Raw genomic sequence first — 17,406 nt, 5'->3', positions numbered from 1 at the left:
ATGTAATAGAATGGATGCAAACATTTAAATTTTTATTTCTAGTCCAAAATTGATATGGAGAAAACATTATGTCATTGGGTGGTGGTGCCAAAAACGTTTTGTTAAAGGAGACAGGGTGTTTAGATTATAGAAAGGGGAGGGGGTAGTTGCTCCAATTTGGGAAGGAACAGTATGAACCAGTTCACAAAAAATAAAAGGTGGAAATTGGGACTAGTTCACAAACCATGAAAACAGGCTTGCGTAGCTATTATTTTACACTCCTTTGGGTGGGTCTTTAAGTCTCATACCTAAATAAAGGAATAACACTGCCTACAGTTGTTTCCTGATAGAAATTTTTTATCAACTTGAATGATATTTCAACCTTCTCTTAGAGTTTGGAAGCTATTTTCTCATATTTTTCTCTCTTATTCTTCATCCTTTTTCTAGTTAATTTTACTCTTTTGATGTGTCATCACGCTGCATATCATGCAAATAAAATTAGCTACGGCTTGCATATCCCTGTGGTGTTCCAAACCCTTCCTCTTTTGCCTTTTTAATATTCTAGATCCTCCACCCCACAACCCCCCTCACCTTATTATTAGGTAATTGGGTGCTTAAAAAATGAAATTACATTCTTATTTGTAGATGATGCCATCCGGTGAAAACGCTTGATGACAGGGGCGAATTTTTTAACCACACCCTTGTCCCATCCTGAGGGACTAGATCCCTACTTGATTCCAACCTCGTTCTACTTGTTTGTGGGTTTGAGTCAAAGCAAAGTTCTCTGCTCAACTTGACTAGTTCCACCCCCTATTCTATTATTTGACTTAGTAAAATATTAAACTCAAATACCATGTCAACATTTGTCTGAAATTTCTTTGTGCTTTTCTCTTGTCCTCCCACTCAAACAAAGTCGAAGAAAAACGAAGCTATGGCAACTGTCAAGGTAAATGTCATAAGAAACGGAAAGGTTTGAATATATGTGGCATTGAGCCCAACCAAGCTTGAACTTGCATATATGTTTAAGTTTGGTTTGATCTGAATACTTCATGCTCGAGTTCAGCTTTGAGCTTAAAATTGGAATCGAGCTCGAACTCAAAAAATTTAACTGAATTGAGCTTGAGCTAGAGTTGGGTTCGATCTCCAACCTAAATTTAAAAGTAAAAAAATAAATAAAGAGAATATTGTGATGAACTTAGTACCATTGAATTGTAAGCTATCATTGAGGAGTCCAAGACTTTGTAATAGAACAAACTAATTATATTAACCAGTTCAATAGACTTAAAAGAAAGACCAAACACCTCCATCAACAGTGTTTAATCTATTGGCAAACAACAACATTAGATGTTGAAGGCCCCAAATGGGTTAAATGATCAATTGTCTTTGAGGTAAATAAAAATAACTATCAACCAGCTAAAGAGGAAATTGACGAGTGCGATTAGAGTAAATGGTATTTTCGTAACAAAATTTATGCTAACAAGTCAACTCACGATCTAAGAAGCCAAACTTGTAAAATCTCGAGTTTGGCTTGTTATACTTAACGAGTCTTATTTCAAATTTGAACTCGAGTCGAGTTTAAGTAAAAACTGAATTGAGTTGAGTTTTTTTCGAGCCGAGCTCGAATGCTTTGCGAACTGTTTTGGCTTGGTGCCACCTCTATGTTTGGTAGATAAGGATGGGAAATGATCAACAAGCTCATGTCCTTTTCGAAAGCCTTGGATGCTTCAGCTCCAATGTTTTGGCTTGTTTCTTTTCATTGTGCATGTGGGATCGGCAGCAAAAATTACACTACGATTTCCCAACTGAACTCTCTTGGATGACTGCATTTTGTTCGTAATAAAAAATCCCCATGAGTGCTCAATTTTCATCTCCTACTTCTCTCCAGTTTAGGTTCCCCAAGTTCTAACAAGTAGGCTGTTTTTGTTCTTTCTTACAAAGAAGAAGTTCTAACAAGTCATCTAGTCAAGTCTTCTCTGTCATCTCGTCTTCTCTGTTATCTCAAGATTCCGAACTTGGATAGTAGTAACCAATGAAGAAGCCGAACGCGACCAGTTGCATCTAGTCTAACGCCTAAACCCAAAAGAGTTTGGACTGGGATTGTCTGTCGTTAACATAAGTGGTGGATTTTCGTTTCATCTACGGAGAGGTGAGTAGGTTCATGGGTGAGTCAAAATGGGAAGAAGACTTGAGACCAAATAAAGAGGTTTTTGTCGCTAGTTTGGCTCTGGACAAGTTACATATTTTACCTCACAAAAACTACCATACAAAAGAAAAGGAGTCGACTCACCCATGAGTAAACAACACACGGCTTACAGACAGAATATGGAACTTTTCTGTTTACCGACATGACTTAATGTTAAATAAACTGAACCGAAAGTAAACCCAAATGAAATGAAAAGAGAGCAGTTATTGTAATACTGATCGGATTTCACTACTACAAAAAAACAGGATTTTCAATTTTCAGTGATTATGGGAATGAAAAAGTTTTTGAATTGTCACATGATCAAGAGGATGGTTAAGGTGGAGTTTTTGTGACGCTTCCATTTCCAGTTCATAAAAATAGCAGAGCTGGATTGATCAAGTGATCAGCCAAGAAAGTGTATATACCTGCATCAGAATCAAAGCAGCAGACTCTCCTGCAGGAGCAAGGTGGTAAAATTGCACTGGAAATGTTGTTGCCAAAATTACAACAATTGCTGTTGTGAAGTGCAGTGTACCCCCTTTCACTCCAAATAGCTTTGTCAGAGAAGTGGCAACTCTGCAGATTGCCATTGATGTGGCAATAGCTGTAGCAGTCTCTAAGAGAGGAAACTTATTGCTTGGATTTGACTCCGTGAGCATCTGTCCATCTATTAAAGTATCCTTCAGAGAACCATCTTACAGACTTAGCTCAATGCATTAATTACATTTCAAATACAGCTGTCACAACAACTCGAGTAAGTACCAGAAAAAACTTAAAGTGAAAGATACATGGAAGTATCTTTCACTTTGTCAATGGAAATACTAAATTACTGAAGCTTTTTCAAGGATATTCATTGCAATAATAGAACCTTTTTTTCTCAATTTTTTTTTTCGGCCATTGGCATTTTATTTTCACTCAAGCACCAGGTTGTCCTTTCCATGGGGGATACAAAGATACACTATTGACTTTTATTTATTTATTTATTTTATTTTGAGGATGGTGTGAGTATTATTCAAAATAACAAGAAGACACAAACATCTTAGGGGAGCTCTCCCAATACAACTAGGGATTAGAGGGAGGCTCCCATTAACTGTAGCAACCTTCACACCAAAAAAGATACAAATGAGCCGGAAAAAAAATGCATCCAAAACAAGGGAAGACAAAAAACACCATGCACCACCACAAATAAGAAATAGGATAATTTAATGTAAATATAAGTATATCACATAAGATATGCCTTTTCAAAAAAAAAATAAAATATCACATAAGATATACATTAAATGAAAAGAAATGGAGGAGACAACCATACACAACTTGCTTTTCGAAGAAAAAAAAGAACTATATAGAAACTCTTCTTTGGTAAAAATAGTCAAAGCCAGACTTAGAGAATAAAAGCAAGCCAGTCTAACAGATAGACAATGGTTTGTTTAGCTGCAAGTAGTTAAGACCATATCAACATATTTCGTAAGCATTTTTTATTTTTTTTAACACATGAAACCACCTCAGCTACTAAGCCTTTTCTATTGCCAAGAATTTATAACCTATTAGAAATGGATAGAAAAAGGAGTTTCCATTCCTATAGTTTAGATCCATATAAGTCAAATTATCCTATCATGAAAGCCTGGTAATCTGCAGTATTGAGAAACACTTCAATTAGCAGTAAAACAGAGCTTAGTTTACCATTCAACATGTGATAGTTTATGTCCAAAGTAAAATTCCATAACTTAAATCCAAGGTAAGAACTACTTTTGAAATCAAAATGATAAGCCTGAAAGAAAAAAAGACAAACTCAAGACTCAACAGTATAGTACTTATTCATAATCTTCTTTTTCTCCCACAACTCAAAACTCCTTCTGATGCAAGATATAACATGTATAAGTTCCAGTCAAACTCTCACAACGATGCTTAAAAAGCCATCTTTATATACAAATCTGCAGATCGATTATATCACTTAATTTCCTGCCAATTGCACGGCAAATTAATACATAAAAAAAGTACAATTAATCATTCATCAAGTATGCAATTCAAATTCGTAGATACCACCAAGTCAATAGTTTGTAATAGCCGGGATACCATCTCATTAATGTCTGAAGAAATCATATACAGTATGACAGGATCATATTACGAATGACAACAGGACCTGTCAAGACCAAAACTCTCTCAAAATAAATAACAATACAAATCTTAAATGCATCATTTAAAAAAAAAAATACAAATCTTAAATGCAAAATTATAGAAAAAGAATTGCTTTTTTTTTTTGAAAATGAGGATGAGCAAATATAAAATGGAAAAATGCAGAAATGAGAAGGCATTGACTTTACCAGACCCAAGTAAGAAAGCAACGAGCAAAGTCCCCGCAGAGCGAATAATACGGCTCAGGTCCGCTCTAAACAGAAGCAAAGGAACAGCCAGAGGAAGAAGATACTCCATGACCACAGAATAAGCAAGAGCTTCGGTAGAAATGATCCTGAGATTACTAGCCGCGAGGCTAAGGAGTGTGCTCACAATGGCTCCACTGAGAGTTCCAATCTTCGTGTACTCCGTCCTCGTCATATTCCCGAAACACAACACATTCAATAAGCAGTTCTTCAAGAAGTGTGTCTAGTAGAGATTGACATAAAACAATGTGTCACATACCATATGCCGAAAGTGCTGATCGCAAACAGAGTAGTCCACATTCCCCATTGCAAGTATTTAGTTTTCTTTCACATTTTTCACATTTTTCAAGAATTTTTCTAGAACCTTCAATTCTAGAAGGAAAAGGCCCGGTAGAACTAGAATCTATTTGTATGAGAATCTCTTTTGGAGATATTGGCATAATGTAATTCAATATTACATTTGGCTTAAAGAGAACCAATTAATCTCTTTGTATTTTCGATATTAGAGTTTTAATTAAAAAAATTCTAGGAAGGGTTCTTCGGTGGTGATAACTAGGGGAACATTGAGAATAAAAAAAATTTCCCTCTTTGTGTGTGTCCATGTGCTTTTAATGTGGCTCATTTATTTTATTTGACCATACTAAAAGCACTTAAATTTGAATTTTTAGTTTCTATTCACCCCCTTTAAAATGTCACCTGGGTCAATAGAAACACCTAATCACAGATTATACATTTGCATGGACCTTACATCAATCATTTAGATGGGTCACATGTTTTAATTCCACCAAATGATTCTTGTGAGGTACTCCACTTAGCAAAATCCCAAGCATAGTTGCTTAAAAATTAGGGAAACTTTCATTGTGTTCCTAAAATAAGTTTCCAGTGGAATCCCCCAAAAAAGAGTTTCTTGTAACCATGAACATGATACAGCAGGCAAGAGCCTTGACATAGGAAAGTCCATAGTTATGACATCAAAAGGAAGATAAAATGTCCAACAAAGAGGCAACAATCAGGGAACATAAATAAATGCAGACAAACAGAGAACTGGAAAGCAGCATTCATGCAGCCTTGCATGAGTCACACAGCTTGGGACAATTTTAAATTTCAAGAAGTCGAAGCACTGACTGGCCACTATGATTTGTCCCCCTAAACAGAACTGAAGTAAAGCATAAAGCAAAAGAAAATCGGACTGCAAAGTTGACAAGTCTCACCCAGTGTTGTCAGTTTAGCCCTATTAGCTCCTTCCAGTATTCAGAGATGCTACCTTGTTTCGCACGGGCTATGGAAGACCCTTCTTTTTTGGTTGGATGAATGGTGTGGCCCCCGATCCCTCTCGGAGGACTTCCCGGACCTGCATAGGGTGGCTAGAGACCTCTCTTGCTCTGTGGCCAATTCATGGAGTGATCAGTCGTGGAGTCTCCCGTTTCGCCGGGGACTAAATGATGAAGAATTGTTGGTTTTTTGCTCTCTCCTTATACGACTCAGCAGTACTATTATCCGGGAACATTCAGTTGATAAGCTGATTTGGAAGCCCATCATTAATGGTTGATTCACTGTTACTTCTGCTTACTCTCATATCAGAAAGCAAGACTACAATAATCATGAGCACAAGGTAAATCTGGCTTGGAAACTCTCAGCGCCACGCAAAATAATTTTTTTGTATGGTCTGCCATCAGAGAACAGATTCTTACCTCAGACAACCTTCATAGAAGAGGATTCACCGCCCTTGATCTTTCTTGTCCCTTTTGTGGTGAGTGCGATGAGACAGACTAGCATGTCCTCTTACTCTGGATTTTCGTGGTAAGTCTAGATGAAATTTTCAGAAGATTGGGCACCAATTGGGGCTACATCAGGACCTCTTCGACACCTTTGAGATGGTTTGAGGGATTCACCTTCCTAGGCAGGGCAAGTTAATACTTTCAGCCTGTCTTGCGCATGTTACATGGTGCATTTGGCTCAAGCGGAACAACCGGAGATTCAACTCCAAAGCTTGCACCCCGAACAACATGGCTTCTCATGTCGTGGGCCTCATCTCAAGCTGGCTTCATACAAGGAAGGAATTTGCCGCTCTATCGGGTGTTTCCCTTCGGGAAAATTGGAGTTTGATCGCCCATATGTCTGGCCCCTGCAAAACTCCGAGTTTGGACTATTGGTTCAACCACCTCATAAGACTTGAACCAAGTCATAAGCATACTAGTTAGTCTACCATGTGCTCATTCAGCCAAAGCCCTAATCCACCAAGTTTCAACAATATTACACCAAAATCTTTCAATGGAGAGTTTTTTTTTTTCTAACAACCATATAATAGGGAACTTAAACCTCATAACTCATAGATTAGACCATGCAAAATTAAATCCATACCCAATTGATCTTCCTAAATCAACATCGCCACCTTTAATGTCTTCTCTTTTTGGAAAAGCGAGTAATCCACCTATAAAATCAGAGCACGACCAAAATTTATTGCTAAGTCCTAGGACAACCAATCATGGCCAAACAATTTCAACCAAAGAAGCAATAGAAAACTCATGCTTCATCCATTTCAGATAATGAAAAGGACGCAATAAGAGATTAAAAGAACAGTGTAAAGAAAACTGTAAACTCACCAAGGTGAATGGAGGCAGCAAAGTAGAAGGAAAGTAAGCTAGGACCTATAGAGTGTCATAAAAGGATGAATAAACGATTTAGAAAAAACAAATTCTTCTAGGAAAAAATATCAGCCAAAACGATGTCAGCCACAACTAAAGTTCCTTTATTTTGCACCAAAAAGTGCTCCTCCATTCATGCTAATCTCATTTCCATCTCTTTGTTTCTCCCCTCTTAGTCCAATGTCAAGCTAATATTTAAAGTATCCAAATATAAGCATACATAAAAAATATCATCAAGAAAAAAAATGATCATCCATAAAGCAAAATGCCAGGATCTATTGATGCCCATATTACTAAGAAAATGTATTGAGATTGACACAAATCCCGGGGAAGAAAAAAAAAATTTACACAAGAAATTCATGACAAGACTTCCTCATGTTCGGTGTTACAAAGATAATTTGCATCTATTCAACTGCTAAAGTGATCTCAGTCGGTTACAAACATACTTTGTGAAAGTCACGAACGTATAGTTGCCTTTATTCACTTGGACTCAAGGAACACAAATTATGAAGATAAGAACAATCTAAATTACAACAATATTGTATTGCATCCTTTATCAGTCGCAAGGATAAAAAAGATTGTTAAAGAACAAAATAAAAATAAATCCCCTCAAAGCATACTCTTACAAAACGAAGTCAGCATATTCTGACAGGGGTGTGGAAGGTTAATTGACCAATGAAGCCCAGAAACAAAGCCAACTTTCTTAATGATTTTCTCATATATCAAATATACAACAGAAGCATCACTATGGTTGTTCAGTGGCAAGAGAACACGTTATTTTTCTTCTATCCCTTTTGCAGCCTTGAAAGTTGGAAAATGTTAGGAAGCTCTTCGTCTTTGGCAACGATATGCCTGACAACATAATAGCATAATTCAAATTTATGTTAGATAATATATGATGCAAGCAAACAACAATAGTAATTATGACATAGTTAAAAGAGATCTTATCTAGTCGTACATTTAATTTCAGAAGCTCATGACAAAGTCAATCATTAGCTTTAGCATTTTCTCAGAAAAAGAAGAGTACCAATAACTTACAGTGGAACTGAAGCGATGTAATGTGGGCCACGGATCCATCATTTCACTTTCTTATTTGAACTGTGCATAAAATTCAGAAGTCAACTATTGTGATCTGACAAAATCTGTTCAAGATGACCTTGTTTGTGAAAAAAAGGCCCTATATTTAGCAAAAAAAATTATCGTTACTCTCCCAACGATGTAAACTAATTCCAAACCAATAAAAGAATGACTTAGAATGATGCATGTTTTCCCTCATTTTTCACGTGGTCATTTTTTGTCTTCTCCAAGAAAGAATAGAATGAAACGTATTTAGCTCATCAGAAAAATAACTGCCTGGTTTCTCTTGTATCAAATTCATAATCTCCTCAGCATTTCCATACTGCAAAGCCTTCTTTAGACCTTGAAGTAGCTTGCAGATGCCATCGGCACTTGGAAACTGGTTCTTGACAATACTTTCCTTACATATGTTGAATGCCAAATCAAATTCCTCTCCCTCACATAGATTGCATATCATGGTTTCATTGACCCGACTGTTAATTTTGCAACCATAAGCTTGCATTTCATCATAAACCTTTTTTGCCATATGAAGATCACAAATCTTGCAGAATCCTTCTATTACCAAATTAAATGTTAACTCATCAGGCTTTACACCAAGCACAATCATTTTTTGCAACACAATCCATGCATATGAAGCTCTATTTTGTTTAATCAAATACTGTATTCTAGCATCAAAAGAAGCTTTCCTTGACAAGATAGCATGGAACATTGTCAACTCATCCTTTGAGTAAGGAGGTACTCTTCCACTTACCAACATCATTATCTCCTTAGCATTTCTATCCTTTGAAATCGTCATTAAACCTTTGAATAGTTTACAAATAGTATCTGCACTAGGAAACCAATTCTTCACCATACTATCCTTACATAACCTGAACGCTAAATCATATTCCTCCCCCTTGCAAAGGTAGTGAATCATAGTTTGATAAATTTTATGATTAGCTTTACATCCACTGTTGCAATGAAGCAAGGCATCAAAAGTTCTTTTTGCCATGTCAAGATGACCAATCAAGCAAAATCCCTTAATAATCAAATTGAACGTCAATTCATCAGGTCTCACTCCAAATGCAAGCATCTTCTGCATCCAGCTTCTAGCTTGCCAAGCTCTCCTTTTATTTATCAAATACTGGATTCTGACATTAAAAGTAGCAATGTTAGGAGAACACTTCCTAAGCACCATTAAATTCCACAAACCATCTGCAATTTCATGCTGATTGCTAGTATAAAGAGCAGAAATTAGTGTAGTATACGTGACAACATCTGGCATAATTCCTGCCTTTTCCATTTCTACAGTGATCAGACAAGCCGAGCTCAAACAGGCCATTTCACAAAAAGCCTTGATAACCAAATTATACGAAAATTCATCCAGAGATATCCCAAATTTCTTAGGAGCATTATAGAAAAAGAAACTAACTTCATCAAAATTGCGGGTTAAAGACAAAACCTTTAGAGCTGCATTAAAGGACTTAACCGTGCGTTGGCAACCAAATAGGTGCATATCGTAGAATGTTCTGAGAGCTTGATCAAACATTCTGGCTTTACCATAGAGCATAATAATACGAACAATGAACCCCTCTCTACGACCCTGCGGAAGGGCTTTTTGGTGCTCAAGTAGCTCCTGAATGTAATCAAAGCGGCGCGCCCCAGCTAGGCGAGAAACCGTGTCATCAAATGTTGTACTACTCTCAATAACAAGACGATTGTGAGAATTGGCTTTGAATAGGAGGAACAACTTTTCTGGGTCTCTTTCAACCTTAAGCCTAATGAGGGCAGGTGGTTCAAGTTTGAGTAGTTGCTTACAATTTGCAGAAACAGTAGAAAAAGCAGTGGAGGTATCTATTGCAGCATAACATCTCCGAACATTATGCCGAGAGAGCATATTCTGGTTCCCTCACTCTCTTTCTCAAATTAATTTTGTCAATGCAAGTTGAAACTGAAACAAAAGAAAGAATCATAAACAAAGGAGATATAAAACACCGCCACAAACTCAAAACACAAACTTCTTAGTTCATAAACTATTTTCCATATCGCAATTCCAAGAACAAAAAATTGAAGAAAGAATCACATGAAAGCCAAACAAAGATGGAATGCGAAAAGAAAAACGTATCCGAAACGTACCGGCAGACGTGGGTGGCGTATTGGTCATATCAGGTTAAGTATCAGGTGTTGTAAGGGTAGATACACAGGGAATCTAGATTTTTTAAAATTTCAAAAATTATTAAAATCTAATTCGCTTCCCTCATATACATATAATTTTTTTGGAAAAATATTAAAGAATAAAAAAATATTATAGATACATGTAAATTTCATATTATATGATGATCGATTATAAACTCCACTAGTTAATATTAAATATTTTTAAATATTTATTAATTTTAAATTATATGTAATCGTTAATTTTCAGGACTACATGGATTTAACTCATAGAGAAAAATGGGAGAGAGACCCATCAGGAGAAAACCAGAGGAAGAAAATGTTATGGACTTGATTTCCTAACCCTCCCCCTGAAGTTATATTTATAAATTAATAAAACTATTATATTATAATAATACCCCTGAACATAAGGTTTGATGTTTAGGATTTTAACCCTAGAATTTTAACCTAATTATATCAATATCATCTCAATGAGATGACTCTTTATTTATCATCATGCTATCATTGTATGTAGGCCTATGAGCATTCTCCTTGATTTGTGGGCCTTGAACTCGTCTTCTATATCTCTTGGATGTATGAGTCTTCCTAACTCCATCTTCCCACACTTGGATATGTGGGCTTTCCTTGGTCGTATTGGTTTGAACCCATCTTCCAATAATAATATTATTTATAATATTTGATTTAAAATAGTAATTTCATAAACTACTATTAAATTAAATAGAATTTTCATCATTAAAAATTTCATTATTTAATTTTGAGCTGACACAGTATTTTGTACTTACAATTAAACATTAATTTTATTTAATAGGTTTATCTGGGCGGACCCAATGAAAATACTGAAGTCCGAATCAAAGACCCGTTTACTTCCATCTTCTCCACCAAAACATCTAATGTCAAGATCTGGATCTCCTCTACTGAAATCTGGAACAAAAATCAGTGTCTTAGCTAGGCATCATTGAGGAGAAAAATGGAAATTTAGCAGTTCATTCTGCTTGGAAATCCCTCAAGAATCCTCACCTAAAATTCCGATATGAGATTCCGATAAAATCCCTCAAATCTCCATTCTATCAGTTCCTACCACCACGACTCGAGCATTTCAATAACCATATTCCACCATTCAACTGAAAATCTATTGAAATCATAAACAAAGAGCTTGAGAGAACATTGAGAAAGGAAGACTAAACGAGTGTGAAACGGATACATGAAATGATGAAAAAGAGGTGCAGAGTTCACGCAAAATGATACAAGTCAATGGGTCTTTCATAAATCTTCTTACAACAAACTCGTAAAAGATGCGTTTCTGGATTGATGAAAGGTAGAAGCTCACTTTTTTCTACCAGTCGCTACTCTTGACTTTTCTGAAATTAATAAACCAAACTGGGCAAACTGTACGAAAGTGAGAGACGATAGAGCAAAAGACGAGTAAATAAATAAAAGATAAGAGAACGGAAGTAAAAAATCAGCCGCCATAACCCGTCAAGAAGTTCCGAGAAAAGAATGATCAAACGGAGGTTCGCCTTCTCTATCGAGAAGAAAAGAATGCCTCATCAAGAACACCATTTTTTCTTTCTTTATGAGCTTAGTGATTTCCCAAAATCACACTCACATTGGTGATATCTCCGGTGTATATTGCAACTTATAATATGCTATAATAGCCTGGATATCATTAAGGTATTATGCATCAACTTTATATCCAATGCAATTGAACACCTACTTCATAGAGATGAGAGGTGAAATGAATTCATTTTAATTTGGTGCTATTATCGGTCACTCATTCAGCTTATTTTTCCCATTGAACCTTCGTCTTGAGATCTTCATTGAGATAGGTTGGGTTGCCTCTCATGGTGACTCAAGTAATAAGATTTAATTCCATCTGCCTCGAAGCATATTGTACTTGTCTTCTTGACAAACCCTTTTGTCAAATGATCTGCTAAATTTTCCATAAATCTAATATATGTCAAGGATGTGAGCTTCTTCAAAATTATATATCGAAGCTCAATATGCTTAAATAACTTTGAATCATGATTTTTAATTTTTACTTTCATTACAGTCACCTAATTATCACAATTAAGCAAGATAACTGAAATTGGTTTAACCATCATTGGAGTGTCTAACAATAAACCCTAAGTCATTCAACTTCTCCACCAACCAACTCTAAGACTACCATTTTAGCCTACATAGTGGATCTATTAATCAAGATCTACTTGAAAATTCTTAAGTATTAAAACCACTACGTAGTGTAAATACAACCACTAGTGGCTTTTTTGTTATCAAAATCAGAATTCCAATTAGCATCATTATCATCTTCTAATATAGTAGGAAATCTAGAATATTGTATTTTTTTAGTTAACGTACCTTTTAAATATTTAAGAAGTCTTTGAATAGTATCCTAATGAGTTTTATCGTGGTTACTCATAACTTACTCAATCTTCCTACTGCATTGGAAATATCTAGCCTAGTACAGTTTGATAAATATGTTAGACATCCAATAATTTGAGATTACATTATCTAAAAAAATATTATCTTCACCATTCTTCTTTAATGTTATGCTAAAATCATATAATACGGTAACTGATTTATAATTCTTATACCCGAATCGTTTTTAAAAATTTTTACACGTAGTGAGATAAACTCAAAGTAGTTTTATTTTTATATTTTTATTCTAATTCTTACATTCTCCAACCATAGGTTTTTTATGTCAAAATTATTAGTTAAGTTATGTCTTTACCTCTAGAAGTTTGATATTTTTATTTTCTAAAATTAAAATATCTTCATAAAGACATAAAACAATAAAAAACCAATTGTATATTTTCCAATGTGGGTATTTGTAAAAATTATGTATATCAAAACTATAAGAAATTAGCTTGTTTTAGGCCATATAGGAATTTGACTAACTTACAAACTTTATTCTCTTGATCAGGAACTACAAGACCCTCTAGTTGCTCCATATAAATTTATTCCTCTAATTCATCATTAGGAAAGGTGGGTTTTTAGGTTATATGATGCAACCAATGCAATAATCAAACTGTAATTATCCCATCGATTGGAGAATAAGTATAAAAAAAATCATTTCTTTCTCTTTGACTAAAGCCTTTAGCAACTAATCTAGCTTTTCATTTTTCTATGGACCCATCAGGATTGCGTTTCTTTTTGAAAAATCAATTCGCATCCCATTGGTCTAGATCATGGAGGTAAGTCTATCATGTATGATGTGAAAGAATTAAATACAAGGATGCATCATTGGATTTTATCACTTGGTTTATAAGTCAAAGGACTATCCTCTATGAGGAATATGTAAAATTTATCTCCTAAGATCTTTTTCTATCCTAGGTCTTTTGATTCCTACTAAGGGGGGGTTAGTCAACAAACTGGAAATTTGATCTTCATCTTCATCTTATGCATCTACATGATCTTCATCTTCGAAATGGGTGTTAGTGTGGACAAGTTCATCTTCGAAATCTTCGAAGTAGGGTATTAGTGAGGATAAGTTCATCTTCATCTTCATCTTCGAAATCTTCGAAGTAGGGTATTAGTGAGGATAAGTTCATCTTCATCTTCATCTTCGAAATTTAAAACTATTGATTTTATTAATTATAAAAATAATTTAATTAAACCAAATGTTTGAGTTAATAATATTTTAATTACCACGATTAAATCACTAATACAATAGAGTAAATAAAAAATAAATATGATTAATGAATAAAAAAGTATTATATTAATAACATAAGATAGATTTTTTACATGGTATTAATTAATAATATATTTTGACAAAATTAAAAGTAATTAATTAATCAAATGCATAATTTAATTATATTTTATTTATCAGAGACTTAAATATGAAGTTTAATACAGTAATAAAATTGAACAAAAAAATTCGGCATAACCTCTACTTAAAATTGGGCATAATCAATATACATAATACCTGCATAAACACTTCATAAAATTATCTATACATTCCATAAACACTCTATGAAATTGTTTATACACTCCATAAAATAGTCTAAACACTCCATACACTGCATAACATTATAAATAAACTCCATACAATAATCAAACACAACAAAATTAAATGAAATATCACTTCAATTTACAATCACCCAAATAAAAACTATAAATCCATTATAAATTTACAAACTATAGTTGTTTCTCTTCATGCTAGTTGTTCCTCGCCCATTTCCCCCTATGAACTGATCTCCAAATCTTCCCCTTGATTGATCGCTCTCTTGTAGAGGAGGCAACTCCTTCAATACAGCAATTGTTACATCATCCGCATTGCCCTGACCTGCAAGTAAGAACATCCAGAATAAATCCGTGATTATGGTAAAAAAAAAAAAAAAGAGGCCAATTCTTTACTAGTTTACTTTTACCAATTTAAAATTTTGAATAGGGACATAAATATTGCCCTGATGAGACATTCTCAAGCAGGCCTTCAGACTCAAAGGTCACCTACTCCAAAAAACTAAGATTGGAAAACAAAATCTTAGAACAGTGGTTGAAATTGCATTGGTCAACAAGTTTTCAACAATATCAAAAGTAGGATATATCAATCACAAGTAGCTGTCTATAAGGCAAATCAAATACAACACTAAATTAATAAAAAAAAAAGAGGGTTTAGACTTACCTTATGAAATTTGAGGAAAATCAAAGCCGAATGGATAAATCGAAACCAAAAAAAAGAAAATACCATGTGGTGGATATGTATAACACCCGAATCTTCTCACCACATGGCAAAAATATTCCATAACACTTCAAAAATCCTCAACAACATTCTAAAACATTTCAAAATTAAATAAACTATTTTCACTATTGCATATGCACTAAACAATGATAAAACACACACATCAAGTCTAAATTCACCGAACACCCCTGGTCAAGCCCCATATAACTTCGCAGTCACTACGAATTGTACCTCGTTAGTGATGGGGTCGGGTTTTGTTGGCTAATAGACGCCTGTGTAGGCGACTCAACCTTGTTTGAATTGGATTAAAAATCCCTAATAAAACCTAAACCATAAACCATCAAACCCTAAAGTCAAACCCTATCACCTACTAAACTCTAAACCCTAAACACTAATTCCATAACATAATACCCTAAACCTTAGAAGCCCTAAACCCTAAACCCTACACCATAAATCCAGACCCTAAACCCAAAAAACCCTAGAGCTTAAAAACACAAAACCCCCAAAACCTTAAAAACCCTAAACCTAATCACCTACTAAACTCCAGAACACTAATTCCAGAACTTAATACCTTAAAAGCCCTAAACCCTAAACCTTACACCCTAATTCCATACCCAACCCAAAAGACCCTAGAGCTTAAAAACACAAAACCCCCAAAACCTTAAAACCCTTAAACCCTCTAAACCTTAAAAATCCTAATCCCTAAAATACCCTAAATCCTTGACCATAAACCCTAAACCCTAATTACAGGACCCTTAAATACCAAGCACCAAACCCTAAAAATAATTCCTAACACGAATCAAGAATTTAGTCCCTAAACCATAACCCTAAATCCCACAATTATGCACAAATAACCCCCAATTAGGCACTGAAAATAAATTTAAATAAAATAAAACACTAATTTTATGAAAAAAATTAGGGTTTAGGCATACCTTCTTAAATTTGGGGAAAACCAAAGGCAAAGGGTGAAATCGATGCCGAATGGGGAAATCGATGACTAATCGAAGTAGAAATTAAGCAATCGATGCTCAAATGTCCAAAATCGAAGAAAATCGAAATATAAATGGGGAAATTGAATGAAATCGGAAGGTATTTTTGGGGAAAAGGAGAATAGCCAGGGAAAGAAGGGAGTGGGAGGCCGAAAGGAAGAAGAGAGGGAGAAGACAGAGAAGAAAAGGAGGTCAGGAGGGATAAGAGAGAGAGAAGCGAGTCCGAGAGAAGAGAGGGAGTCACGGAGACTAGAGAGGGAGTGCGAGAGAGAGGGCGAGCTCAAGAGAAAACTGAGTGATGAGGCCAGAGATGACAGGGAGCTAAGACGGTGGCTGGAGACGAAAATCCGATCGATTTTATGGCAGCAGAACGTCGAGGGCGTAGGGAGACGAGAGAGGGAGTGCGGGAGAGAGGAAGAAAAAAGAGAAATGACGATGTGCGAGGGGGGGGGGGGGGTGCGAGGAGACAGAGGGGAAAAAGACAACATCGTGCGTCCTTCAACTCAAAGAAGATCAAACAAGACCTTCTTCGAGATGAAGAAAATTAAATCGTGGAGATGAAGGACCCCTTCATCCCCTACATCGAGATGAAGCTTCATGTGCGCTTCCCCCCCCCGCAAGTATAGTTTGTGATATTACTTTGGTATCCTTGTTATGTGATCTAGAAGTTTTCCCCACTTCTATCTTCCTCTTTCCACATTTTCAAAAATACCGCATCATCAGATTATTTAATAGTGTTTATAGACTTCTCCCATAAATATGATTATACTAGTAAGAACTAATATGGATTATATTTTTCTACGTATCTAATTAAAAATTGTATCATAAGTTTTAGGACTCAAGCTTTGTTATCTACTTAAAATTAATTTGAACTTTAACAAAAAAAACCCAGACTTTAAAGTATTTCAAACTAAGTCTTCTATACCACTATAGCTTATATGGTGTTTTCTGATTGTCCTCGTATCGTATAGAATTAAGTATGTATTTTGCATGCCGAAAGTAAAACTCCTCCCTACAAATTGTTGAAGTATTTATAAATTTATAAATTTTCTAATGTTTAATCTTTAGTCTGGATCAAATACACATAGCAATATTTTGAATATCATCTATATGAGGTAATAAAATTTCTTTTTTGTCTAGTCATAATCCCACTCATCTCACATATGTTACTGTGTACAAGCTCTAATGGGCCAGAGATTTTACTTGTGAGTTAAAACACTTTCTTAGTTGTTGTGATTAGACACAGATCTCATATTTATTTTTAAAATTTATGTTATTTTTGAACATTAAATCTAAATTCATCATTCTTTTTTAAAGTATTCATATT

General features: G+C 35.0%; 2 protein-coding genes across 2 annotated transcripts; both read right to left on the bottom strand.

The window, feature by feature from the left end:
• Positions 1–2,556: 2,556 nt before the first annotated feature.
• Positions 2,557–4,714, bottom strand: LOC137935363 (uncharacterized). The gene is made up of 2 exons (XM_068780024.1): positions 4,483–4,714; positions 2,557–2,828 (listed from the first exon to the last, which is right to left on the bottom strand). Exons 1-2 carry the CDS (start codon positions 4,712–4,714, stop codon positions 2,557–2,559), a joined length of 504 nt encoding a protein of 167 aa, XP_068636125.1.
• Positions 4,715–7,519: 2,805 nt separating this feature from the next.
• Positions 7,520–10,241, bottom strand: LOC137934969 (pentatricopeptide repeat-containing protein At1g80150, mitochondrial-like). The gene is made up of 2 exons (XM_068779576.1): positions 8,223–10,241; positions 7,520–8,036 (listed from the first exon to the last, which is right to left on the bottom strand). Exon 1 carries the CDS (start codon positions 10,135–10,137, stop codon positions 8,464–8,466), a length of 1,674 nt encoding a protein of 557 aa, XP_068635677.1. The 5' UTR covers positions 10,138–10,241; the 3' UTR covers positions 7,520–8,036; positions 8,223–8,463.
• Positions 10,242–17,406: the final 7,165 nt, after the last annotated feature.

Source organism: Aristolochia californica, unplaced genomic scaffold, assembly GCF_029961685.1.
Source record: "Aristolochia californica isolate CCGP_79_NKW_82.1479 unplaced genomic scaffold, dmAriCali1.0.hap1 SCAF_6, whole genome shotgun sequence".
NCBI classification, from domain to species: Eukaryota; Viridiplantae; Streptophyta; class Magnoliopsida; order Piperales; family Aristolochiaceae; genus Aristolochia; species Aristolochia californica.
This window is presented reverse-complemented; position numbering and strand designations above follow the sequence as displayed.

Coding starts and splice junctions, on each gene's coding strand:
- LOC137934969 (XM_068779576.1), bottom strand. CDS start 10,137: ATGCTCTCTCGGCATAATGTTCGGAGATGTTATGCTGCAATAGATACC.
- LOC137935363 (XM_068780024.1), bottom strand. CDS start 4,714: ATGACGAGGACGGAGTACACGAAGATTGGAACTCTCAGTGGAGCCATT. Junction 2,829..4,482: donor TGCTTTCTTACTTGGGTCTG/GTAAAGTCAATG, acceptor ATACTTTAATAG/ATGGACAGATGCTCACGGAG.